At 34.4% G+C, this 26,856-nt stretch overlaps 6 protein-coding genes across 7 annotated transcripts in view; 2 read left to right on the top strand and 4 right to left on the bottom strand.

Annotated features, from left to right (window-relative positions):
* Positions 1-26,856, top strand: part of LOC102629811 (uncharacterized) — a 64,924-nt gene that overhangs the window by 30,644 nt on the left and 7,424 nt on the right. The gene's annotated exons all lie outside the window — the stretch shown is intronic.
* LOC102625864 (probable glycosyltransferase At3g07620) lies at positions 1,819-4,723 on the bottom strand. The gene is given in 9 exon segments (XM_015527390.1): positions 1,819-1,824; positions 1,916-2,076; positions 2,276-2,476; positions 2,479-2,554; positions 2,556-2,762; positions 2,855-3,011; positions 3,013-3,156; positions 3,158-3,190; positions 4,656-4,723. Coding segments are annotated over 9 exon segments (1,053 nt in total).
* Positions 8,306-9,452, bottom strand: LOC102628486 (uncharacterized protein At4g26485-like). Its single transcript, XM_006469341.3, has 3 exons — positions 9,227-9,452; positions 8,927-9,131; positions 8,306-8,809 (listed from the first exon to the last, which is right to left on the bottom strand). Exons 1-3 carry the CDS (start codon positions 9,387-9,389, stop codon positions 8,452-8,454), a joined length of 726 nt encoding a protein of 241 aa, XP_006469404.1. The 5' UTR covers positions 9,390-9,452; the 3' UTR covers positions 8,306-8,451.
* On the top strand, positions 15,948-19,561 carry LOC102628790 (uncharacterized membrane protein At3g27390). 2 transcript variants are annotated; one of them, XM_006469342.4, is made up of 10 exons: positions 15,948-16,243; positions 16,586-16,694; positions 16,797-16,989; positions 17,321-17,457; positions 17,521-17,834; positions 17,939-18,062; positions 18,215-18,380; positions 18,472-18,667; positions 18,752-18,992; positions 19,108-19,561. In XM_006469342.4, the coding sequence occupies exons 1-10, from the start codon at positions 16,150-16,152 to the stop codon at positions 19,346-19,348; spliced, it is 1,815 nt and encodes a 604-aa protein (XP_006469405.1). In that variant the 5' UTR covers positions 15,948-16,149; the 3' UTR covers positions 19,349-19,561. The 2 variants fall into 2 exon arrangements, with proteins under 2 accessions (XP_006469405.1, XP_006469406.1); XM_006469343.4 differs by having other exon boundaries at positions 15,957-16,243; positions 17,546-17,834; positions 17,956-18,062.
* LOC102626150 (uncharacterized) lies at positions 20,566-26,813 on the bottom strand. The gene has a single exon (XM_015527403.3). The coding sequence runs from the start codon at positions 26,329-26,331 to the stop codon at positions 25,531-25,533; it is 801 nt and encodes a 266-aa protein (XP_015382889.1). The 5' UTR covers positions 26,332-26,813; the 3' UTR covers positions 20,566-25,530.
* Positions 20,687-21,844, bottom strand: LOC107175700 (uncharacterized). Its single transcript, XM_015527391.2, has one exon. It carries the CDS (start codon positions 21,842-21,844, stop codon positions 20,687-20,689), a length of 1,158 nt encoding a protein of 385 aa, XP_015382877.2.

Genomic DNA, 26,856 nt, shown 5'->3' with positions numbered 1-26,856 from the left:
AAATTATAAGAAGGACAAAAATGTTATTCTCTAAAATAATTAAGTAGACAATTAGAATGAACTTAAAGATTGCCTCATAAACAGAGTGGTCATTCACTAAATGGTGTGTTTGGCAGACTATTTAATATTGCATTAGCTTCCTAACAACATTGTGTATTGTATTAAGGTACATTGATTGTAATAAAATATCATGTTTGGTGCATGATCCGTAGAATATGTAATAATATTTCATATCATTATTTACATTACTATTAATTTTAAATTATTATTATTATTCAAATTTATTAATATTTAAAGTATTTATTATTATTATTAAATTGTTTTTAAATAATTAATTTTTATATGTTAATTATTATAATATAATAATATAATTAAATATTATATGATATTTTTATTTTATATATTATTTAAGTATCTATAATTAGCTATGTTAAATTATTAAATAATAATCAATTTTTATACATTAATTACTATAATATACCCAATCTAATATTATGTTATATTTTATTTTTATATATTAATTATTATAATATAAGTAAATATTACATTATTTAGTTATATTTTTAATATAATAAAAAATATAATATAACATAATTTGAATAATAAATTATTAATTAATAATTATAATGTAAAAAATAAAAATTAATATTATATTAAATAAAAATTTATGTTTATTTATTATTATAATAAAGTTTTTTTAAAAAAAATAAAAGCTAATGCAACATTGCCACATTAAAATCGTTTAGGATTGAGGTTAAAACTTAATAAACTGTTTATTTTATAATTTATAACAAAAATAGTGTTTGGTAAACTTTGTAAAAACTACTTATTTCATAATCTTCTTAATTTTGAAAGTAGTTTTAAAAAGTAGGTAGGGGACTAAGGAGTTACTTTTTATAAACAGCTTATTAAATAAGCTACCACACCTTTCGAAGTTCCTATTATAACCTACTATTTCAAAAAATAATAATTATGTCTTATTTTTTCATACACTCTAATATATAAGTTATTGAATATCATATTACCATCACAATTAAATTACCGCCACAACTACTATATATTCTCTCTAGCACAAAAGTTTTGATCTAGTAAGTTTATATTTTTTATATTTTATGTTTTTTTCTATTATAAGATTCAATAAGACTTGTATGTAATTACGGAATTTTTTTTAATTATGAACAATTTCGCAAAAAGTTAACCATGACTCTTAAAATCAATTTTATAACCATAACTTTTAATGTTCAATCTTTATATTTTTCTATGGTCATGGTATTTATTGCAATAGTTTTAATGTGAATGTAATGCATATTAATTTTTATTTTATTTGGATTATGTATTAGTTGAATTTTTATTATATTTTATGTAACAACTTATGAAGTTTATCAATTTTTTTTAATTAAGGTTTTTTTCACTTAATGCAATTCTATGTGTTTTAAAAAGAAAAAGGCGTGTCTAAACATAATTAAACATACTCTAAAAAATAAAAGATAGTTTAAACTTTTGTGTATTTTGTCATTATATAATAAAACAACACATTTGTAATAAAATTTACTAAATGTATGCGCACTGCTTTTCAAACTCATATCAACCACAACAACACAGTTTACCAAATACCAAGTTACTTTTCTAATCAGCAACTTATTTAGTCAGCAATCTCAATTCTAAACTGACCCTAACTAAACCTGACTTGCGGCAGCAAACATGAGATTCCATTGCTAATAAGGGGTGACAAACAGCCCTAAAGTTCTTAAACATTTTACATAAAATTAAACTTAAGGAAAACAAAAAAAAAACGTAAAAGAAAATCAATAAATAAAACTATTTCTACACAACAACAATAACACTACTGCTACTAATAATTATAATAATAATGTATGAAACAAGGTGTAAAAATACACCAACAATTGATGCAGACATTCAATCTCCGAAGCCAAATTGAAGGAATTATCATATTGAACGCGTCATATCTAACAGAAGGATTATTCACAACAAAGTGTCTTTGCACCATCTTCACTTGCTCATACATTCTGAAGTACCGATCCTGAGATACCCCCATCAGAATTTTTTTCAAGCATTCTGCTTGAAATATGAATGCATGGAAAAATCTTACCCATTTTTTCAATTTTAATGGCTTCGGTGTGACTTTGGTGAAGAGCAAGAAATTTCATGCTAGCACATGCAGTTGTAGTAAAAAAGTTGGTAGCTCTATGCATGTGCTCAACAAAAGTTGGGTTCGATGCTGACTTTTCAACACCCATCAGAATATTTTTCAAGCTTGGTATTTCACTCACTGGAACCTGAACTGAAAACGACTCCCAATTCAACACATCACTGAAAGGCAGCACATGGTGCTGAGATATCAAACCCGGAACACACTCAGCATATGTGACCTCAACAATTCTTGGACTTGCAACTTCGTGGCCACCGGGGCAAATGCAAAACCTGCTCTTTTTCAACGTGTCCTTGTATGATAATTCTTTGGTAATGTTTCGTAAACTTGTACATCTTTATCTCTCTCCTTCCAATGCTGAAGAAGCGCCGGCCTAATTTTCCCCGTGTAATCCACCAGCAAAAAGTGCTAGGATTGTACGATTAGATGGAGGCAAGCCGCCTGTAAGATACGTAATCTCCCCTGTTATCAGATTGATTTCGGGAACTGATGCATCTTTCTTTGGATTGAAATGCTCAGAAGTATTTGCTTTGCATAGTACCCGGATTGAATTGTAATAAGGTTGAGGCACATACCATGTTGCCCGGGGACCCTGTGACCAAAAGTTACCCTCATGATTTCACTAAAGTTGAAAAAACTAAAATAACAATTTATTTATTTCAAGTAAATTATTTGAATATTTACCCAGTCATGGCAGGAAAGCATGAAATGATCAGCTCCGAGGCTACGATTCCAATACGGGTGCTTGTGAGAAATGATATGAGCATGATCAAAAACAGTACGCCGAAGAATGGCTTTGTGGCGAATAATTGGATCGAAAAGGTGCTCAATTATTATCGCGAATAATACGAACATGAGCTTCACCAACATCCTGAGTCCGAAATTGGGTATCAGTCTCCATTAAGCTCATAAAGATTCCTTCCATTGAGTATATGTTCTTGCAAGTACCATAGTGAAATATTGGTGGCTCTCCTTCTTCATAGACAGATTTTAAACAACTTTTCCATTAACGGGTAACTCCTGCACAATTTCAATAAGTCATGAACTAACACATTAATTTTTCGAGTTGCTTTATTTTATATATAATTAAATGACAAGTTTCATTTCACTCTTTCAAGCTGCTAGACATGTAATATTGTTTTGTGTGACTCTAAGAGTTGGTCACAATATTCTAGGGCGTCTTCAATTTCCCACGGTACCTTCTATGGTCTATACATCTACGCAGTACTTTTATTAATCTAATTAATGGCGATACAAGATCAATACATCTTTTTTTTTTCCGAATTACAAAATCACTAATATTTTAACTTCAACCATGATTTTCTTTTTCTAAAATTTTTGAACAATTTAAGAGGCAAAACTCAGAGCATCTCCAAAAGCTTATATAAATTTTACTTTTCAAATACTTATTTGCTTACCTATGTGGCAAATAGAAGAATGAAAAAATATGATATTTTCCAAAAGACTCTTCAAATATGAATAAGTTAATATTATTTTATTCAAATAATTATTTTTTAAAGGAAAAATCAATAGCAATTAAAACACTTCTCTCTCTTTCTTCAATGAAAAGTAATAAAATATAAATTGAAGAGTGAGAAATTAACTATCTAAATTTGAAGAGAGAGAATCAATTCTTATTTGAAGAATCTTAATTGGAGTGTCTTTTGGAACTTTAAATATTGATATGGCTCTTCAAATAAGTAATAAAATCTTATTTGAAAAGCTTTTTGGTGATACTCTCATAGTCATAGAGGCCTGTGAAGGCCCTGTTAGTCAAAAATTAGCGTCCATTTTTTTTTAACGTATTGCCTCTTTGAATTATCATTTACTGCAAAATGGTCCTTATGCATTTCACAAATTAACCTTTATAAGTAGTACTTTTCTCTAACTTCAACTCCCATTAGTTTTTTTTATGACAAAATAGCCCCCAGATCAAAGATTTTGATTAGGGTGGGCAAAATCAAATCGGTTCCGAAAAACTTCAGTTTAAGTCAGTTTTTTCAGTTTCAGTTTGATTCTTGCTGATTAAAAAAAAATCAATAAACGTTAACCAAAAACCAAACTGAATTTTTGTTTCTATTTTCGATTCAAAAACTAAGAATCGGTAACGAATTGAAAAAATCGGTTATATTAATTTACAATAATACCATGTAGCATGGTATAAGAGGCCATTAGATTTATATTTATGTCTTAAAATTATTAAATTATGTAAGAAAATAAAAAAAAATGTAAATATTTAAAAAACCAATAAATTGAAAAGGAATCAAACGGAATTAGTTCGGTTCTGGTCTAGTTGTTATATTTCTTTGGTTTTTCCCCCCCCCCCCCCCCCCAATTCAGTTCTTTGTCATGCTGAACCAAACTGATGCCCAGCCCTAATTTTGATATACCAGAATTAGTAGAGCGTATTTTTATGGACAATAGAAGAATTTGCTATAATTTTTTGTATGAAAAAGATGAAAAGTGATTGAGGTGATAATAATACTGGCGAAAGGCGTAGGCATTTCGGTAAATGCCGCCGCTGGGGACATAGTTCTTATCTTCAAGCTGCATGCGATGAAGTACTGATTTTGTTGCTCATTGTAGCTTTTTAAACAAAGCTCTAGCTCTTGCAAGAACTGCTTCAAGCCTATCTAGCTTTTCATCTCTCTGCTTTTTTTTTTTCTTTTTCGGGGACACCGAATTATTTTTCTCCAGGTTCAACAATGCCAGCTTCTGCCTTCTAGCGTCCCGCACAAAATTAACAAAAAATAAATTTAAGTTAATTAATCCTGACCAATTAATTAATTAACAATAATAATTAGGTTGTGTACATTGATGAATGAATAAGAAGATGAAGAAAAAGAAGCGATGCCGAGACTACAAGGCCTAGGCCATGTCCATGTAGATGCTGAGAGATGAAGCCAAGAAGCTCCTTTGAAATCCTTGAATAGAAGAACAAGAAATACAAGAGCAAAAGAAGCCAGAAACAAGAAAATGGATTCAAAATATTTTTTATAACATTATTGCTTCATGTTCATCATCGCTCGTCTATCTCTACGAATTGATCAAGATTCTATAACTGTAAATTTTGTTCAAACAAAATCATGAAAAGGTGGCCTAATAGGTAATAACTACTAGAAAAGTTGGCTTGGTTTAGGCCAGGGCATCTGATAAGCAGGGGATCAGCTATAGTTGACATAAAAGTTGGTGTAATTATGTGAAGTTATCTGGGAATTAAATTAAGAATCTTCATCGTGAGATCTTCTCTGCTGAACTTTTAAGAATTGATATACAAAATAGTATAATTTGGGCCGAATAATTCTGGTTTCGCAAAAACGAGAGCAAGAGATAGGGATGGCAATGGCCACCGCCCGCAGCGGGTTTGCCATTACCAAACCCAAACCCGCACAAAATTTAAATTACCAAACCCACTCGCAACCCGCAGCGGGTTTTAATTTTTGTACAAAAACCCACCCGCAGCGGGTTTTAACAATTACCAAACCCGCAATGGTATCCGGCGGATTTTTTGCGGGTTTCCGTATTTAAAATCACAAATGTTTAATATATAAATTTATAATAATAACCTCAAATTCCATATAACATACTTAATTTTATATTTAAATAATGTAAATGAAAAATTAAAATTTCCACATCAATTCAACACAAATTCTCAAATTTAAGTATAAATTACACAAATCCATTTAAAAAACACAAACTAGTATCTAAAAATAATAATTACATTTCATATTATCATTTAAAACAAGCTCCAAGAGAAGATATTCATTTCATTCACCACCATAAGCACCCATCCAACACAATGCCTATAATAATAATTAAGATTAATATTTTCAAATACTAATTCGAAGGAAAATGCCTTTAGTTTTCTTTAGATTATGACTTTAGAATAGGATATAGGCCACATACACACATACACAACTTTGAGCCTTTGGCTATTTGGTAATTTAATTAATGACATTATTTTCTTTATACATTTTTAGATTAAAATTAAATTAAAAATATTTGAAAAAAATATTGCGGGTTTGGTGGATATCCATGCGGGTATCCACCGGATATAAGGTTAATACCAAACCCACCCGCATCCATGTGCGGGTTTTAATTTATAATACTAAACCCGCCCGCAACGGGTAAAATTACCCGCAACGGGCGGGTTTTGGCGGGTGGGTTTGGGCGGGTTTGCGGGTTTGCGGGTACAATTGTCATCCCTAGCAAGAGATTTGGGGATGCCCAACAGTGTGAGTTAATGAGTTATAAGCCCTTAAAAATATTGTTTCATCAAACGTTAACAATCAGCAAAATATAATTAATTAACCACCCTCCAAAGCAAGACCCGTGTGTTGTGGATACGACGACTCAATTCCAATTGAGCAACACGGGTCGAAATTGATTCCCAGGCCATATTGAACATTCCAAAATATTAAGATATGCACAATAACACAATCATATGCAGTCTTTTAGATTTAAAACGATATCAATCACAAAAGATTTGGCAAGAATCAAGCATAAGAGTGGAATTAAAAAAAAATCAAAAATTTCCAAAATTGCTCAAGGAAAATGTACGACACTATAATTTATTTCGCTAGTCCTTCAATTTTTTGTATTAATCAAGTTTGAATAAGATTATGCTAAAACCTCTTAGGTTTTTATTTTTTTAATAAAACACAGTAAATTATGAATCTACAATTCTATACAAAGAAAAAAAGATCCTTCTATGACGCTGCTTTTAAAATTACAGCATCAATGATCGTACAAATGTGTACTATTGAATTTAATCAGCCACTCAAAAAATTAGAAGTTAGTTTGAATAATATCTTGATTTTGATTATTCAAAACTTTAATTAACCAGTTATCAAACCGGTTAAGCAGTTTTTCTAAAGATCAAATAATAAAAATAACTATAGTCTTTTTTTTTTTTAATATAAACTGCTCATTAGATCAGGAAGAAAATGTCAAAGAAAACAAGATACATGGCGTGGAAAGTCCTCCACCCATACAACAGTATCATAGCAACGAAGAGCATTTGCTACTTGATTACAATTTCTGGACACATGTCGAAACTTGAAATCGTGCTTTTGGAATAATAAGTGCTGCAACTCTGAAATAATCAAAAAACATGTCAGTATGAATATCATGCTGTCGTGACACCAATTGATAAATAGGAAACGAGTTTGACTCAACAACAAATGGAGATAAACTAATCTAACTTGGAAATCATAATTCAAAGCGTAAGGCCTCCGCTTCAACAACATCATCTAAACACACACCAACATCAAATCCCGCAGCAAAATAATCCCTCACAATTTCAAATCTCAAAAACTATAACCAGCCCATGATGAACATAAACAGCAGCGCCATTATAAGCTTATAATAACCAACCTGTGGAGGCTCCCATACAACCGCAACCGAATTAGAATTTTCTATCAAAGCCCCAACAGTCTATCTAAACTTTATACATTTTGTTGTATTACAATATTAGCATAACTCAGTCTTAGTTTTTCATCGTATTCTCTTTCTTTTTCACCATAATTTTACTAGATTAATAAATATAGCAACAATTGATCAAGAAATTAAAAATGTATTATTCCAATTACCATTGACATAAGAGATTAATATTATCATGTATTGTTGAAAGGTTAACAATTTTGATTCATTTTCACGATTTACACATCTAAATTAACATGTATATTTGCATGTTTAATTTTTTATTTTGTTAGTGATTTAGAAAATATTTATCAATATGTTATGTGCACCTTGAAAATTATTTAATTACCTATTGTTTATTAGTTATTTATTCAAGAAATTAAATAAATGATAAAGATATTTAAATCCAAGGTTCCAAGATAACTCCATTATCAAAGCTATAAAAATTCATACAAAATCTAAAGAAAAATATTAGTCGAGTTTCTTTACGTAAAAGAGTTTATGAAGGTGACAAATTTTCCAGCAATAAATATTTTTAAAAAAAATGCTTCAAAGATAATTGAGGTTGAGTAAAAACACTCCCTTGGTCAAGGCCTTTTGAGGTTTTTGTTCATTGAAAATCACCAAGTCAACGATGGATCATGGATCAATTGCATGACTAAACAACACCAAATTAACTAGAAGCACGAGCACCTTACTCTTCCCAGTTCCCTCATAATAAATTTTCTCTGGTTTCTAGATTTATCAAAAACAAATATAGCACCTACATAAACTCATCAACAACTTCATACGTCTCTTTCTCAAGTTTCAACAAGAGTACATATATCTCTTCTACAGCCCCAACCCCAACCCCAGGCTTATCACGAGCTGAAATTTAGCTTATCTAAAGCAGCTACAATTCCACTTGGATCATTACCGACTTCGCTAAATTGATTAGCAGAACTTTTGGCAAGACAAAATTTGAATGTGAAGCATTCCTTCAGAGGAAATTTCTTGTTACTCTTGACTCCACCACCCCGTTTATTATGGTAGCCAGGAAAATCTTGTTTCAGAAACTCCACTTTCTCTTTCAAAACAAGACCCAGTTTGTCAGCAAGCCCCATCACGTTCCATTGATTGTAAGGATGATCATCCCTTAGTGTAACATGCACTTCCCCGCCTTCACCAAGCATCTCTCTTCCATTTTTCAAGAATGCTTCCAATAGCTTCCTGTGCCTCCTATATATTCAATTGAATTACACAATAAATGATCAAATGCAATATCAAAAAGTGCTTTTCAATTAATATTGAAGTGATTATTATTCAGAAGTACTTCTTACTTCTTCTTCTACTTACTCAATGAGTTTGGTGTCTTGTTCACATAAGGGAGGATAATGACCAGCATGTGGGAAATTAAAAATGATAACATCGAACTTCATTTGGGATAGAGTTGGATGCCGATCCATATCATGCACATTAACTCCATGTAACACCAAACATCCTCTACTCCACAAGCTTTGCAAGTGTGCCTGGCTAGTCCAGTGCTTTGTCTTCAAAGTACCTAGAGCATATAACACAATCCAAAATAAAACTTTAACCAAAAAAAAATTATTATATATAAATAATTATTGTACACAGCAAGTTTTTAAACTGTACGTTCAGAGTCGAGGGATGAGGCAACCATGTTGGTGGCAGAACCAAAAGCTCTGGCTAAACAATCAGAGAATGAGAAGTCGCCTTCACCAACAAGCAGTATCCTTTGGTTGTTGGTGTAGTGACTAATCCATTTCACTTTCTTATTACTATTTTTCTGGGGCATATTTGTGTTAATTGTGTATTTGTTCTTCTTTCTTTCAACTCATGGGATTCATGGACTTTATATAAATAGACACTTCAAAAATAAAATAAAATAAAATAAAAAGGAAAGAACCGAAAGGATTGTGAGTATAATAAGTGGTGAATATGATCACATAGTTCCCAAAAGATGAAGCGAAGCTCGAGGATTTGAATATGGAATATCAGATGGGACCAGTGGTCGTGGACGTTCAAAATTCTCGATTGGATGCATGCAATGTTAATTCTTGATTGGCACATTACTCGACGGTTCAATTCTGTATTGCCTGCCGATTCCCATATATATCGCTAAGGAAGGTACAAAAGAGTAAAGCAAAATGCCAAAACCGATGCCAATTGCAAAATTTAGCTGCTTTTGTTCAAGTTTGTCGCACAAATTTGTTTTAGTTTTTGCTGGAATATTTGTAGTCACCACCGGTTAAAATTCTGATTGCTGCAAATAATATATTTATATATAATGTCAAATAGGCCGGGCCAAGTTATGCCTGCCCAGCACGCCAGCTCTAGAGTATTAAAATTCTTAGGCGAAATTTCTTTATGAGACCTACTTACACTTAGGAGTTTCAATGCTTAAAGAAATATTAAAAAAAATTAAAATTTAATCGATTTTTAATTATATTGAATATTAACAATCAATAAGATAATAAGAAATTTTTAAAAAAAAAGTAATCAAGAATTTTTTTTATATTCATTGAGACTATTAGTTTTTTAAAAATAAACAAGTTCTTAATTTAAAATTGATTAAATTTTAATTTAAAAGTAATAATTAATTTCAAGAAACTATTTTTTATGTAAAAGTAAACAAATAGATGTAATAGTTTTCTTTATAGAGAAGAGCACAAGAAATTTTATAATGTTAAATAATTAATTTTTTTAAACAGATAAATAATTTTTTAATATTTTTCTTGAAAAAACTAATAATGAATTAATAGTTAATACTATTAAAAAATTTTAATTATCAGATAATTATCAATTAAAGAGAGGCATAAAAAGTAGGCTTTCATATCATAAGTTAAAAAAAAAAGATTTAATTTGAGTATATTAAAGAAAAGAGTTTTCTAACATATGAGAATTAGGTAGTCATAAAAGGACCTTCATAACATATGGCGCCTTAAGTGACTGCCTAATTCACCTATACTTAAAGCCATCCCTAGTGGCCAGAGCTTGTTTTAAGTCCGAATTTTTATTTAATTCATACAATTGCAAATTCCTACAATTGACGAAAATGTATGCACAACAATATAGCGTGCATGATATCATTTAATGCCATGATTTGATTGAACTTTTCTCTTAATTTACCTTGACCGTAAATATAAATTAGTTAACCAATTCTAAAATGAATAATTACAAAACAATATATATTTCCTGCTTATTTTGTGCTTTGAACAGGTAAAGTGAAATTGCGAAATATTTGTATATATTTTCTACATAGAAAATGAATGATATTTTCTACTTCAAGAAGTAACACATGCATTTAATCTACTAATCCAAATTGAATGAATTGTCAAATTAAACACATCATATCTATAACATGACATAGCATAAGTGGAATTGATACGGTAGAAAAACACTAGATATCATTCTAGTATCGGACCTAATCTATGCGATTAGGTTATGCTCTAATCGAAGTGTGATTAAATCTTATTCTAATCAAAATGACTCAATGAGACTTTAATAACGCTTTAGACGAGATTAGATAGAGATTTCAATAAATAGTACGAAAGGAAATTTTTAAAAGGGGAATTTTTTTATTAATCAAAAGTTATGAAAATAATAACAAGACTTTTCTATTTATACTAGAGTAAACATACTTTCTTAAGTTAATTTAGAAAGGGAAATTAAATTACAATTATAATCGAAATAAAAGACTAAGATACACACCATAATTGGCTCTAATTAAAAAATATATATCAAAAACCTAAAATAACAAAATTTTAAAATCCTAAAATAACGTCCTACATCAGTCTTTCCCTCTTAAAAGAAACTCATCCTCAAGTTTGGATACAATTTAAAGGATGAACTTGAAGTATAAGACCAAACCATTTTGTAGTTCAAACTTGTTGTCTTTCTTGCCAATCTTTCTTGAAACTCTGAAGAATCCATACTTTATCAATTTCCTTCAGTTATACATTTTTCATGGTGTTGAAGACTTCCAAGAACAAACAATGATCAAATAACTATTGTCTTTCCTCAATTGTCGTTCAATGCACTCTCCAACAAATTTCATCTTTCAATCAAATTTTCTTCGAGCACAACATTCTTAACTTTAACGCAAATAAGTAGAATCATATTGATCATTTCAACTTCTTCAACTTGATTTTGCTGCACAACCTCGATCGTACAATTAGGCTTAATGCACCAAGAATATATTACCCAGAATATATTGTACTTCTTTAAAAGTTTTTGATGGATCGATAATCTCATCGTCTTCAACACTTGTCTTGTCTTCCAAGAAAACAACATGCACGTTCTTAATAATCTCATCATGTTCAACATTTATCTTGTCTTTCAATGAAACATCATGCACATTTTCGTACAAACCGTTAGATTAAAACTTTAAATCAATAATCTTTTTTTTTTTGCAACATTAGGCAAATCTTCAACATGTGGAGAGGTATAAACGTCTTTAATTTGGACATCTTTCATTTCAGGCTGTTGACTTGTGATGAGACTAGGGATCTCAAATTGGTGTCCTAAATGTGGAAGACATAATTGCTTCAATGATTGGCTTCTTTCTCTTCTGATATGCGATATAATTTGTGACATTATTTGTGTTGCTAAAAGAATTACATGTTGGAAAGTGTATATAGGCATCTTTTTCTTGAATATGCAAATTGAGCCCTCTCACAAATCTTATATTTGTATCCTCTTCAGGCTTATAATAATAGTTGCAACTATAAAATTATTCAAACTCATAAACATAATCAAAAATTGATTTCATACCTTATTGTACCAAACAATAATCAAGAGAGATAAACTCAAATTGTAAAATACGCTTCATATGGTTCATGATCGAATTTTGCATTTGCCTTGATCGAGTTAAGAATCTTGCAACTGTTCCCACTAATTTGAAACATCGAATCTCAATTTGATAGCAGCAAATTAATAATACTTGTTTTTTTAGAGTGTACAAAGATTTCAGCTTTTTCATCACTGTATTTGTTTAGAGCACTAGCAATACCTTTCCCATGAACTCTAAAAGTTATTGTTCGCTTCCCTACGGGCTGCAGGTGCCGCTACAGTAACTCCAACGTCATCAGCATTTCACTCCTGGAAAGGATAAAACACAAAGTCAGGGTTCAGTAACTATGTGTAAAATACACATAAACTTGATTTCAGAAAAAATAATTTTACTTATTTGAAAAGTCATTGTTACACCCAATGAGGGCATAGAGAGATGATTGTGAGTGTCAAGAGACCCATTAAGCTCCAAACTCCTCAAGGAAGTGTAATATAAATGCCTTTCTGATCATGTATTGACAATGAGGCACCATCAACGGAGGCTAACAAGGTGGCGGTGCCGGGATCTAATGAGGTTGAAAGTGGCCACAAGTGCAGGTTGAGGAAATCGTGCGTTCATGGCTGTTGAGATGTTATTGAGGTCAGGGCTGCAAGGGGGGTTGGTTGAGGGTGATGGATGGCAACGATGTTAGAACCATCACTGTCGGCAGCAATTGTAGCAGTGGTATGTGGCGTGACAAGCCTCCAGCAAGGGTTTTGAGAGCCATGTGCATTTGGGTTTTGGGATTTCAGAGATTGTGGCATGGTATCAGGATGGCTCAAGGGTGATGGTAGCAGTTGTTGGGTGGCGTCGGCGATGGCCAAAGGGGCAGCAGCGGGGTGAGGGTTGTTGTGAGACAAAAGCCGCGTACTTGGGTTAATGTGTGTTGATGGACGCGATTGATTTAAAGGCTGCCGTGAATGGGGTTGGTCGCCGGCGTGAGGAGGAAACTTTGGCATTGCGAAAGCACCACCACCAGCCACCGGTGCAGCCATGATCGGCTGGTCAAGGTTGGGTCAACAGCAGGCAAGTGGTGGTCAAAATTTTATTGATCTGGTAAAAGCATACATTTTCATTTTTGAACATGTTTTTACACGTTTACCGTTCTATATTGATGTTGTACGTATTTTTATACTAACAGCATGGGAGGTATATTTAATTATATGAATACATTTTATCTAGGTGTTAATACACCAAACTTCAAGGGAGGTCCCTAAAAATTACCCCATTTATAAATAAGTTTTGAATTATATATAAGTCTAGACTCGCGGGATGTGGCGACCATGTTGGTGGAAGAACCAAAAGTTCTAGCTAAGCAAGCAGAAAATGAGAAGTCTCCTACACCAACAAGCCGTATCTTTTGGGTCGCTGTTGTAGTGCTTAATCCATTTTACTTTTTTGTTATTTTTGCTTGCCGTTTTGTATTAACTTTCTTAGTGGATTGATTGAATTCATGCTAAAAAATTTTAGAAACAAGGAACTGAAAGGATTTTTTGAGTATTCAGGGATGAAAAAATTGTCCAATATTGTAGTTCAATGAAGCACACGTGCATATGGAATTAATTAATTAGTAGCCATTCCTCAACGTTCAAAATGCTTAGTGCAATATAAATTATTCAAACGCTCAAAATTAATGGCTCCTGTTGAAAAAGCTAGCTAGGTGTGCTTATTTACATCTTAACCCCTATTCTAAAGAGTTACATGAGATTAGGGAAATTCTACGGTACACCATAGGTTCTATGTTATAATATGATCTGATGTGAAATCACAGACAAATAATAATTAAATACATGGCAATAAATATTAGAAAATTTTTAAATTCCCTCTTTTTATTATCCTTCCTTTAGAATTTCAAAAATTTAGCCTTTATTATCTCTCTTTCCAATCTTCATATTAATCCTAGTTATTACCATTTTTTAAATTACCTGAAGTGCAACAGAATTGATGACATCCGCATGTCCCACAGCCAAATTTAGTGACATACACCTAGTAGGTGCAATAGAAAAGCAAATGATTTTATTCCTGTCAATATTCCCCAAATTGTCACAGATTCTGAACCACAATCACCGCCAACAATGCCAGCGACCCCGCCAGCAGTGAATGCCCAGCAAATATCAAAGTATAATCCGGGGTTCCTCTCAACCAACCCCCTCAAAAACTCACACTCTGCATCAAAAACCCACCTTGCAGCCTTCAATAACCCATTATGAACATATCCCACCATCAAACTTTGTCTACCCAAGCTTGTTATCAAGCAAAACTGCATAATCGCCATTTTTGTTTCTATACTGGTTTAAATAAAACCATTTTTTAATGTTATTTATTATATATATAAAAAAAAAAAACAATGGCAGCTGCTCATGCCTCAAAAATCATCTTCTTCGTAATTAATCATAAAAATTTTCTCCTTCCTCACTAGTAGTCACAACAATCATTTTGGCTTTGGGTGGGAAATGCTGCCAAATCATTTCATCAACAAAAACCTTCTTCTTCCTCAATAGGTTTCTAAAATGGTAGCAAATGGATTAGAGATGAAAACTGGAGAGAGAAAAAAAATAATAATAAGAAAGAAATAATAAAGAGTGAGAGCACCATTGATTGTCTCTAGTTTTTTGAAATTTTAATTTTTGGAAGAATTAAAAAAAAAAGAGAGAATTAAATTTTTTTTAATATGTATTGTCATGTGTCTAATTATTATTAGTCGATAGTTCCACGTCAAAATATGTGTGAAATCTTCGATGCATTGTAGAATTAACTTCTCAATGCCGAAGCCATTTTACCACCTGTGTTAATGAAAGCACAAGTGACCCCAAATTTGGTTATGCCCTAACCGAACTGAATTAAATCGTATTTTATTAGTTTATTTTGGCTTAGATGATAAAAACTAAATGGTTTGAAAATCTCTAAACTAAGTATTTTATGTTTAATTCAGTTCAAAACTAAACCAAACCAAAGAATCACTAGACTCAGAGATTAAAAATAACATATTCAAATTTATTTATTTTTTTTAAAAATGAGGAATTCGAATGCAAATGAAAACTCTAAACAAAAACACATCACAATCGCCGCACTCATACAGAGAGCCAAGCCAAAGATATACACGTACATAGACCTTTTTTCTTCTTCCTCTTTAAAAGAAAAATCTTAAACAATATATTTTATTTATTTCCATTTGCACGGTTTCATTTATTTTCTTTTTAAGTTCTTTCATAAACGGAAAATTATAAGCAAAGTTAAATTAAATAAAATTATTACCGAAACACTAGGCGCGTGGCAAAGGAGATTCTGGTCTTCATCAGAGGAGATTCTATTTTTCAATTTTGTTTTTCAAAAAACGAAGAACTGGGGGAGGTGTCCTCATCACGGCGGTTGGTTCCCGCCAAAAAGCGTGACGAGAGTTATACTTTCTTTATTCCCCCCCCCCACCAAAACGCTTTTCGCGGTAATTTCACGCATTACTACGATGCATGTCGCCACGTGTCCAGCCTTTTCGCCAATTCTAGCCACGTAACCCCAATCTGCCCCACTCGTCAAATCTGAGGGACCCCGAAGCTACTTCCGTCTTCGTGCGCCGCTTTTGCTTTAGCTGGCTGGCAGCAGTAACAAGAAGATAAAAAAATGGAAATCCACTCTTCCTTTGAGCCATGATCCGTGCTTCAAGATTGTACTCAACCTCCCATTTTGCCCTTCTCTTGTTCTGAAACTTTCAGGCAAAAGCTGTACCATGAAAGTTCCAGCAGGGTTTTTTGAAACACTTTGGAGTTTTGTCTCCTTTTTGCCCTACTTCTTTCTCCTCTTCATCCTTGGCCTGCTTAAAGGTTTAATCTTACTTTTCAGCTTTTTCAAATTATTTGCACTTATTTACACTTAGTTTCACTTTACGAACTGTCCCTTGTTGCAGACCTTATTGTGGGCACATACATGAACATGCTCATCGTGTTATTTATTTATTAAGATGATGATTGATTTATTATTATTGTTACTTTTTAAGAATCTATGATGAATTTGTAATTTTGAGTGAATTTATGTATATTAATGTTATATAGTATGTTGTATGTGTTCAAATGCATGTGAATTGGTGGCATCTATGTGAACCGATTTATGCAGAAAATTGGGTTGATGGATTGTTTAGTCATGTTTTTTTTTCTTTAATTTTGCAGCGGTAATTATTTGTCCAATTGTGGTGGGAATCATTATGATTGTAAATTCAGCTGTAATAATTGGACTTTGGCCTGCACATTTTATCTGGACTTTGTACTGTGTGTTGAGGTATGCTTCAGCCCTTCAATTGAGTGGTCAAGTTTATTTTTTATTTTTTCCTTTTATTCACATAATGTTTTGTCCTTTTTTTTTCTGGGATTATGATTCCAGAACCAAGAGGCTGGGACCAGTTCTGAAGATTGTGGCACTATCAGTGTTACCAGTGCCTTTGATTCTTTGGCCAATTGTTGGAATTGTTGGTAGCCTTTTGGGAGGTATAGGATATGGGTTTTTCGCTCCTCTTATTGCAACTTTTGAGGCTGTTGGAGTGGATGTCACTGACAAATGCTACCACTGCTTTGCTGTGAGTTTTTGTTTCTGCTTTTGGCTCTGTTTACATTTAAGGAAGTAGCTTTCTATTTGCAAAATTTATCTTTCCGTTGCCTTAATTGTTTATTTGTTGTGGATTTCAATTGTTCTTTCCGTGGGTGTGGTATTTCTCTCCGAACACTCCATTGCTTTACTTATTGCTAATATTTTACAAGTTGTCAAATATCTTTGTCATCAACATGAGTTTCTGGGCGATTGGTTGATCTTTCTACTATTCTTTACATTCAGAGTGTTCTTGTCATGATTATTTTTATTGTCAGGGAATCTTTGGCAATTATATTAGTGGTTTACTCTTTGCATATTAGGATGGTTGTTTGTCCACTATCAGAGGAAGCTATACAGCGGTACAGGATTTTATCGATTTTTGCTTCCACGCATACTTCTCCTACATGGATGAACTAAGTGAGAAGGTGCCCAAGGATGAAAAGCCTATAGACATAAAGTAAGAATTTTCTTTTATCAGTTCCTTCACTCTGAGCAGAAAATATATTAGTAAATCTTTCAGATATGTTCTGTCTTGTCTTTACCAGGTTATCGAAACTGCCAAGTTGTCTTTTAGCAACCCTGGTTGGTGTGCCAGTGGATGTTTTTCTGATTACAGCACTTGCCTTGTGGAAGAGTCCATTCATGTTGTTCAAAGGATGGAAGAGACTGTTGGAGGACTTGATAGGCAGAGAAGGACCATTTTTGGAGACAGTTTGTGTTCCATTTGCTGGTCTTGCAATTCTGTTGTGGCCTCTTGCTGTTGTCGGAGCTGTAGTAGCCGCTATCATCTCCAGCTTCTTTCTGGGACTCTATGCTGGAGTGATTGCTCATCAGGTCTTTAAAGTTGCTTTTCCCATCTTTTCACTGCTGTCATAGATTAATATTTTTCTGTTACCTTTTTATTCTTTTATTGGTTTTAATTTTTTTCTGAACGAAAGATGCACATAATGCCCAGGAAGACTCACTTCAGATGGGACTTGCCTATATTGTGTCTGTGGTTTCATTGTTTGATGAGTATGTAAATGATTTACTCTACTTGAGGGAAGGATCGTGCCTGCCCAGGTACAGTAACCCTGCAATCGTCTTTCACTTTAAAAGAGTAATAGTCATGCAAGTCTTTCAAAATACTAATTTGAAGATTAAAGTCCAGTCGCGTGAAGTTATTTTTTGGATAAGTTAATTTCTTGATTGTGGGGCGTCCTTGTGGCCTCTAGGCCAAGGTATCATAGGAACATGAAGACTAACCAGGAGAAGAAGAAGTTGGGTGACGATGACAACAATGACTTGAGGATTAAAAGAGAAAGCTCTTTAAATATGAAACTTGTATCAGAACGGTCAAGAACATTGAGGAAGGCAATCCAACAATATAAACCTGTGCAGGCAAGGCATCTTTCAAACACAAATAATGTTTTTTTTTTTCTTTTTCTATTTAAGGACTTCATTTTTTAAGTTGCATCTTGCAATGATACAGATTTGGGACTGGTTGTTTAAATCCTGTGAGGTGAACGGTAGGATACTCCTTCGCGATGGCCTGATTAACATCAAAGATGTTGAGGAATGCATTAAAACAGGCAATTGTAAAAAGTTAGGCATCAAACTACCTGCTTGGTCCATTTTACAGTGTCTGCTCATATCAGCAAAGTCTGACTCATCTGGGTTGGTCATCTGTATGTTCCTTCTCAAACTTTTGCCTTGAAATTTATGCATGATATTCTGAGTTCTAAACATGATCATGTAATTAACTTTTCCAGCTGATGATTTGGAGTTGACAAGGATAAACAGTCCAAGGGATAAAGTGTTCGAGTGGTTCATTGGGCCACTCTTGATCATCAAAGAACAGATAAAGAAGCTACAATTAGATGTCAACGAGGAAATTTCCCTGAGAAAGCTAGTTATGGAGCACAAAAACGAAAAACCTGATGACTGGGACAACTCCGACTTTCCATCCAGTGACAATGTCAGAAAAGCACAATTGCAGGCTATTATCAGAAGGTAAATTCGTAAATATCATCTCCCATAGACTAATTTTTCTCTAGCTTCACCATCTGATGCACAAGTGACCTTACGATTTAACAGTTACTTATCATGAATTTCATTCCTGAGACAGACTGCAGGGGATTGTAGCTTCGATGTCACGTATACCAACCTTCCGGCGTCGCATTAGGAACCTGGTAAAAATTCTGTACATAGAGGCTATTCAGGCTAGTGCTTCATCTAATCATATTGGAGGTATCACACAACACATTCACAACAAAAATAGCTCAGCCGGAACTAAAGATGTAAAAGACAGAGATGGAACTGTAAATGTATCAGCTGAGAAGAAACCCGACATTGGAGATATGGTATGAATGGACATTTTTAGAGTCATTCTCATATGATTTGGTAGAGGCTTATGATTGTAAATAAACACATAATAGTGTATTCTTGAAATTTTCATGCTTGCACCTTGCAGAGGATTCCCCACTTAACTTGTAGTGGGGATTTTATACGAGATAAGTTAAATGCTTTAAATTAAATATCATCAGCTGATGGATCAACCAGAGGATCAATTTTTTTGTTTATATACTTCTTGAACTGAAACGAATTGACTGGTTTGGTTCAGTCAGAGGTTTATTACATAAGATAAACCGAAGTGTGATGCTGACGGTAGAGACAAAAGATGGGGGAAAATGTTTTATTAACTTTTCAAACATAAGAGGCTCATGACATGTGGATAGAGAGGTTGGAAAACAACAATACTATGAAAAGAAAAAGTGTTAGTGGTGAGAAATTATCCTTCCTTTTCCTATTTAATCCTAGGGCTGAAAACATATGTTTTACGTTTCTTGCTTACTATTTCAACTAGTGTATAGAACAAAACGGCATGGGATTGTAGAGATTCTAAGTTAGAATAAATTATTTTGCAGTTGCAGCTCGTCTCTTTTCATTTGTGTCCTTAGGAGAATGGTTTTTTTAATTTTGTCTTCTTTAAGAAAAGCATATAAAACAACGGTGAGGTTTGTTTTTTCATGTGTTCTTAGGAGACTGGTTTTTTATTTTTTATTTTTTATTTTTTTTAAGAAAACCATATAAAACAAACAGTGAGATATTAGAGGAGACTAAATCAGAGTCCCTTGAGTCATTGTAATAACATAGATAGAATCAGATTTGTTGTACAGATAGATTCTCTTAAGATTGAACAAGATTTAGGTTGGACAGATCAGCCGAAACTAGAGCATCACTTAGAAAGGGGTGTCAAATGTCAATTAGTTATTAAAATAATCATTTTCAGGTTACGGGGTTCGTATAATAATACTTTTATTCCGATAACTAAATGTTAACACTTATACATCCATAGATCTTTTTAAATCCACAATGTTCCAAATTATCAATTACGTCATCATTTTAGATATATTATTTTGGTAGCGGGGAATTCTTTAGTCAACTGTAAATTACTTACCATCTAAGAACCTATAACTATAGAAATTAAAAAAATTACTTATTACGTTATTAGTTTTAAAGACTGTTAAACAAAGTCACACATAAAAGAATTCTTTAATTGTTTGCCAAAATAATAATTAAATGCTTGACTCAAATAATAATAAATAAATACTATTTCTCATAAGTTACCTAAACAAAAATGAAATACAATTAAACAGATAGAGGAAGCTCTTTTTTTTTTTTTTTTATGAGAAAAGTAAAGCTTTTCAATTGATGAACTTAGCAAGAGTACACCTGATATGTTCTGGAAAGTTTTCCAGCCAAAAGACTTGACTTTCAAAACCTAGAGCTATCTTTGCAATAGAATGAGCAATAGAGTTACAGCTTCTAGGGACATATGACAGCGAGGACACATTCTGATTTTCCAGATTTGCTTGGATTTCTGCAATTTTCCACTCAATTTCAGTCTTGCTGATCTTTTTCTTTAAGGATAGATCCACCACTTCCTTTGAATCTGACTCAATAATTATTGGGAAAACAGCTGCTTGTTGGGCACTCTGAATACCAAACAGAACAGCTTCAGCCTCCATACACGCCACATCTCCCCTATATGGAGCTCCTTGGACTGCTGCAGCAACAACCTTACCCACAGAGTTTCTAATGACTACCCCCAACCCTGCTTTTTGGTTTGAAACATTGATTGCAGCATCAACGTTGACTTTATAACACCCCTTTGGAGGATTTGCCCATTCTAGTTGACTGATTCTGCTATGGCCTGAAGAATTTTGTTCATTTGGAACTTTTATTCGCATGTATGATTCCACCATAGCAATTGCTCTGGCCACTGAATTTTTTGGATCTTCTTCCTTTCCTTCAAACACCAAACGATTCCTAGAGTACCAGATGGCCCAGCACACCGCAACAACAAGCTCCAGCTCATTCTTTTTTCTCTTCACAGTTAAAACCTGCAGCACACTCAACATGTCTTGCCAAGCTAATTGCTTTACATCCTCATAAAATTCAGTCAACTTCCAAACCCTTTTAGCTGCCATGCACTCTATTAAAGCATGGAAGACATCCTCTCCTCTGCAATTACATCTTTGGCAAAAATAATCCTTCACCACCCTCCTCCTCCATAGATTTCCAACTGTAGGGAGAAGATTTTGAGCAGCCCTCCAAATAAAAATCTTGACTTTTTCTGGAAGATCCGTAGCCCATATCACCTCCCACCTTGACTTGGTAACATCTGAGCAACTTGGATAATTTTGGAATTTTTGCTTAACAACCAATTGATACCCACTCTTCACCGAGTAAATTCCGTGCTTATCATATTTCCAAATGACAGGATCCTGCTGGGGAGTTTTTGGGAGAGGGGTTCTTGTGATCCTCTTTGCAACATCCATTGAAAAATGCTGGAAAACCATATCTTCTTTCTATTGGTGACTTTCATCAATAAGGTTAGCAACTACAGTTTCAGGAGGTAGATCTGGATATGGAACCAAATTGGAAAGCTAATGGTTTTTTATCCAATTGCTACTGGAGATTAAAACCTGACTCCCATTGCCGATTCTCCATCTTAGGCCTTTATAGAGCACTTGCCTACCCCATAATATACTTCTTCAAACAAAAGACGGGTGTGAACCCAATTTCGCATCCATAAAACCAGTATGCTTAAAATATTTTACTTTCAAAATCTTTGCCATTAAAGAGTCAGGGTGCTGCAGAATTCTCCACCCTTGCTTAGCAATTAAGGCTTGGTTAAAACTAGAGAAATCTCTAAAACCCAATTCCCCCCTTATCTTGGCGTGGCACAACCGTTCCCACCTTGTCCAGTGAATGCTTCTTTTTGTTTCAGAGGAACCCCACCAGAAACGAGCAATAGCCTTCTCAATGTCATCACAAAAGCTATGAGGGATCTTAAAAACACTCATTGCATAGGCTGGCACAGCCTGAGCAACAGCTTTAATCAACACTTCTTTACCCCCACTGGAAAAAAAATTGCTTTCCCAACTAGATAACTTGGTCAAAAGTCTCACCTTTATATCATTAAAAAAGCTAGTCTTTTTCCTCCCCACCATAGAAGGTAAACCAAGATATTTTTTAGGTTTTAAGACCACATTTAAAGCAAAAATCCCTTTGATTTCCTCCATATGGCTGCTGCTTGTATTAGAGCTGAAGAACATAGAGGATTTCTCATAATTAAAAACTTGTCCAGAGGCTGCAGTGTAGCAATCAAAAAGCCTCTTTAAATTTTTGCAATCAAAGCTAGAGGCTCTTGAGAAAATCAGACTGTCGTCTGCAAAAAGAAGGTGGGTGACTGAAATGTTTTTGCTGAATCTCAGACCATGGACAAGGTTCTTATTTTCTGCATGCACTTACATATTAGAAAAAACTTCAGCACACATGATAAAAATGTATGGTGAGAAGAGGCAGCCTTGTCTTAGCTCTCGTTGGGGATGAATTAGCCCTTTTGCCACTCCATTTATCAACACAGAAAAACTTGCTGTAGAAATACAGTTCATTACTAAATTTATCCATTTTTTAGGGAAACCCAGCTTTTGCATTACACCCTTAACAAAAACCCACTCAATGCGATCATAAGCTTTGCTTATATCTAGCTTTAAAGCTACCCGACCCTCCCTATTTCCCTTACTCTGTCTGATTTTGTTTAGGCACTCATATGCAATGATAACATTATCGGTGATAAGTCTACTAGGGACAAAAGCACTTTGCATTGAGGAAATAATGTCATCTAAAATTTGCTTAAGCCTATTAGCCATTGTCTTAGAAACAATTCTGTAAATGACATTGCAAAGACTAATTAGCCGGAATTCCGACACTTTCCTAGGCTTTTGGGTTTTTGGGATCAAAGCAATAAAAGTATGATTTAAGGGTGCTAGGTTACCTCCCTCGTTTAGAATGTGTAAGCATGTTTTGAAGACTCCCTCTTTAACTGAGCTCCAATGTTTCTGAAAAAAAGCTGCAAGGAGCCCGTCTGGACCTGGTGCTTTTGTAGGGCACATTTGAGCAAGAGCTCCTTCTACTTCCTCATTTGTGAATGGTTGATCCATAAACTTTCTCATATCCTCTGTGAGCTTTGCTGGAACAGTTTCAAGGGCTGCATGTAGTTGGCTCTGTGAAGGGTTTGTCGTGGTAAAAATATGGGTAAAGTAGTCACAAATCAGCTGCTCCACTTTGTTATCTTCTTCAATCCACTTGCCATTTTCATCTTCCAGCCCATTGATCCGATTTTTTTTCTTTTGAGCTGAAGCTTTTGCGTGAAAAAACTTTGCATTTCTGTCTCCCTCTTTTAACCAATCTGCCCTTGACCTTTGCTTCCAAAAAATTTCTTCATCTATCAAAATATTGTCAATCTGATTTTCAATCCTTTGCATCTCCTCCCTATTATCAAAGTGGCTAAACTGATTTTTCATCTCTTTTAGCTTATTTTTTAGCTGCTTCAGCTTCTTATCTCTTCCATTAAACTCTTGCTTGCTCCAAATTTTTAAATCAGCCAAGGATTCTTTTGACTTTCTCCTGAACAACTCAACCGGGTTATTCTTGGTCCAGCAACTCCCATCCTTCCATTCATGTTTTACTATCTCCCTACATTTTTCGTACGGACTCCACATATCTTCGTAATGGACTCTATGAAAAGTTCCCCTCATATACCGTTTACCCTTACCCTTCTCCAAAACCTCTATCAAAATTGGAGTGTGATCAGAACTCCAAAAGACAAGATGCATAGCTGCTTTCTCCTAGAAGTAGTTTCCCCAGCTACTATCACACAAAAATCGATCCAATCTCTCCTCAATGATATGGGAACCAGCCCTTTTATTTGACCACGTGAAGGGGTAACCAGAGTAACCCAAATCCCGTAACTCACAATCTCTAATTGTTTCCCTGAAATCATTAACCTTACTCACACTTTTTTCTTTCCCGCCAAGCTTCTCATTTAAATTCAGCACTTCATTAAAATCACCAAAGCATAACCAAAGTAGCGATGTTAAAGCAACTAACCTTCTCAACAACTCCCAGGTGTGCCTTTTTTTGTCTGATTCTGGGTGCTCGTAAATCCCAGTGCATCTCCAATAGCTTCCATTCTCACTATGAACAACAGCATCCACGTGGTGGTTGCTGAAGGATTTTACCTCTAACGTTACCTCCGAAGTCCACATCATAACCAACCCACCTCCCAAACCTTTCCGACTGACTTCAAAGCAATTTTGGAACTGTAATCTTCTTGCTGTATTTTGCATTTGCTTAGGCATCATTTTTGTTTCGCAAAGAAACAAAATTTGAGGCCTATGCTCCTGCACCATTTGCTGGATGTCACGGAACGTTCGAGCTTTGCCCAGCCCTCGAACGTTCCAACTGATGAGTTTCATGGTTGTCGGCGGGGCTAGCTCCCAGCCTCCGCCGATGTCTCTTTCTTCTCATTTCGATCCTTCACCCAACTTGCACTTTCTTCATTTTTTGAATTCAACTTCGTTCCTATTACAGGAACCTTCTGATAGTGAGATGGACGTTTTTCAGTTTGTGAGCTGCTAATTTTGTTCTTTTTTTATCGCGGGCTCTCCCAATCCATCGAACTAGCAAGCCTTTTGGAGTTGGGCATCCCCTCCCTTGCCCCCACGATGTCTTCCACACTTCGGGCTTGGAGTTTTCATTTTCTTTTTGTGGGTTTTATTCTGTCTTCTCTCGGCCCATTGTCTGCATTCTCAATTTCCGACTCCATTTGTGATGTCACCTCAGTTGTTTTTTGAATTTCAACTATAGTTACTAAAGCCCCTTTGCTATCATCAATAACCCGCACAAATTTTCCCGCTTTTTCCAGGCTGGAGAACTGTCCATTTTCCAAAATTTTGTTTTGATTTCCCGTTTCCCTCTCTTTTTCTTTCCCGCCCATACATTCTGATCTCATATCTCTTTCCCGATGCACTGTGCCCTTGTCAGCTGCATCCATTTTTTCCTTACAGCTAGCTCCTAGCCCACCTTGCTTGGTAACATCATGCATTAAATATCCTTCTATTGCCCTATGGTCTCCATTCTTTGCAATATCCAAGTTATCCAAACCCGGGTTAATTTGGGCCCCGTCTGGTTCTTCTCCTTAACCCGATTCTGCTGGTTTTATCTGCCCTTTTGGTTCTCCATTTCGCCCTAAGTCTGTTTTTGTGGGAGTTGAAAACCTTGTTTGGAACCCGCCTGAATCCGTATCCCATCTATCCTTTCTCCTGCTTTGTCTTAATTTTTCCGTTATGGTGATTGCTCTGAGCCATGGGCCATATGCTAGTTCATCTTTTGATTGAGATATGTAGTGGGCACATTCCCTATATTGATGGCCAATCCTCCCACAGCAAAAGCAAAAATCAGGCAGCCGCTCATACATTACCCTCATGGGGATATCCTCTGCATCTTCTTCATCTTGTTCTAACTCAATTATCTTCTTCAAAGGCTTAGATATATCCACCGAGATTCTCAATCTTAAAAATGGGCCTAAGCATTCCCCTGCATCATTTGTGTCTACTTCTTCTACCTTGCCAATCACTGCCCCCAATTGTGTTGCCATCTCCTTGGACATACACATAATAGGCACATCATGTATTTGTACCCATAAAGAAACTTGACTGAAACTTTGCTTCTTGATGTCTCCTATTCCAACCGGTTCAACAAGCACAATAAGAGCTCTATCGAAATGCCACGGACCACCCACCAGTATGCTTCGTTTATCCACCTCAGATCCGAATTTAAACATGAAAACATTATCGCCAAGCTTCTCAATTTTTACCTCACGAGAGGTTTTCCACACCCTGCTCATTGCTAACTTCAAACCTTCTATACTCACTTTCCTCGTATGAAGAACTTTACCAATCAGACAACCTGCCACGATCTTCTCCCCCTTTGCTTTCATACTCCTCTTGAAAGAAAATCTCCCTTATTCCTCGTCACTTAACTTTATCGCTCTACATCTTTTGATTAAATCCTCTGCATCCATCTGATTTTTGAAAAAAACGCACACAATAATGACAGAAATTGCTTGTTTACCAGTCGCTACAACTACTCCAACCAACCAAACAAAACAAAAGGAGACTTTAATGCTGAAACTCAATAAAGACTGCTATCAGGGAACTTGAAAAGCAAACGAAAGAAGAAACTAAAAAAACCACTCACTCTCAGGAGTGACTAATGAAAGTCATGATGACTCTATACTTTCTCTCATCCTTAGTTGTTTTCAGAGAAAATCGTAAGGAAAGAGACTCACAATGAGTACACGACAAGACGATGATAGAGGAAGCTCTTAAAAACAAACGGGAGCTCTATTTCATTAAGTTAGTTTGTTCCAAATGGTGAAAAAAAAAATTATGGAGCTTAGAAAGAGATGGAAAAGGTGAAAAGCCCAATCAGTAATTATTTATTTTTTGTTTTTGTAAATTTG

Source organism: Citrus sinensis, chromosome 2, assembly GCF_022201045.2.
Source record: "Citrus sinensis cultivar Valencia sweet orange chromosome 2, DVS_A1.0, whole genome shotgun sequence".
Classification (NCBI taxonomy): Eukaryota; Viridiplantae; Streptophyta; class Magnoliopsida; order Sapindales; family Rutaceae; genus Citrus; species Citrus sinensis.
This window is presented reverse-complemented; position numbering and strand designations above follow the sequence as displayed.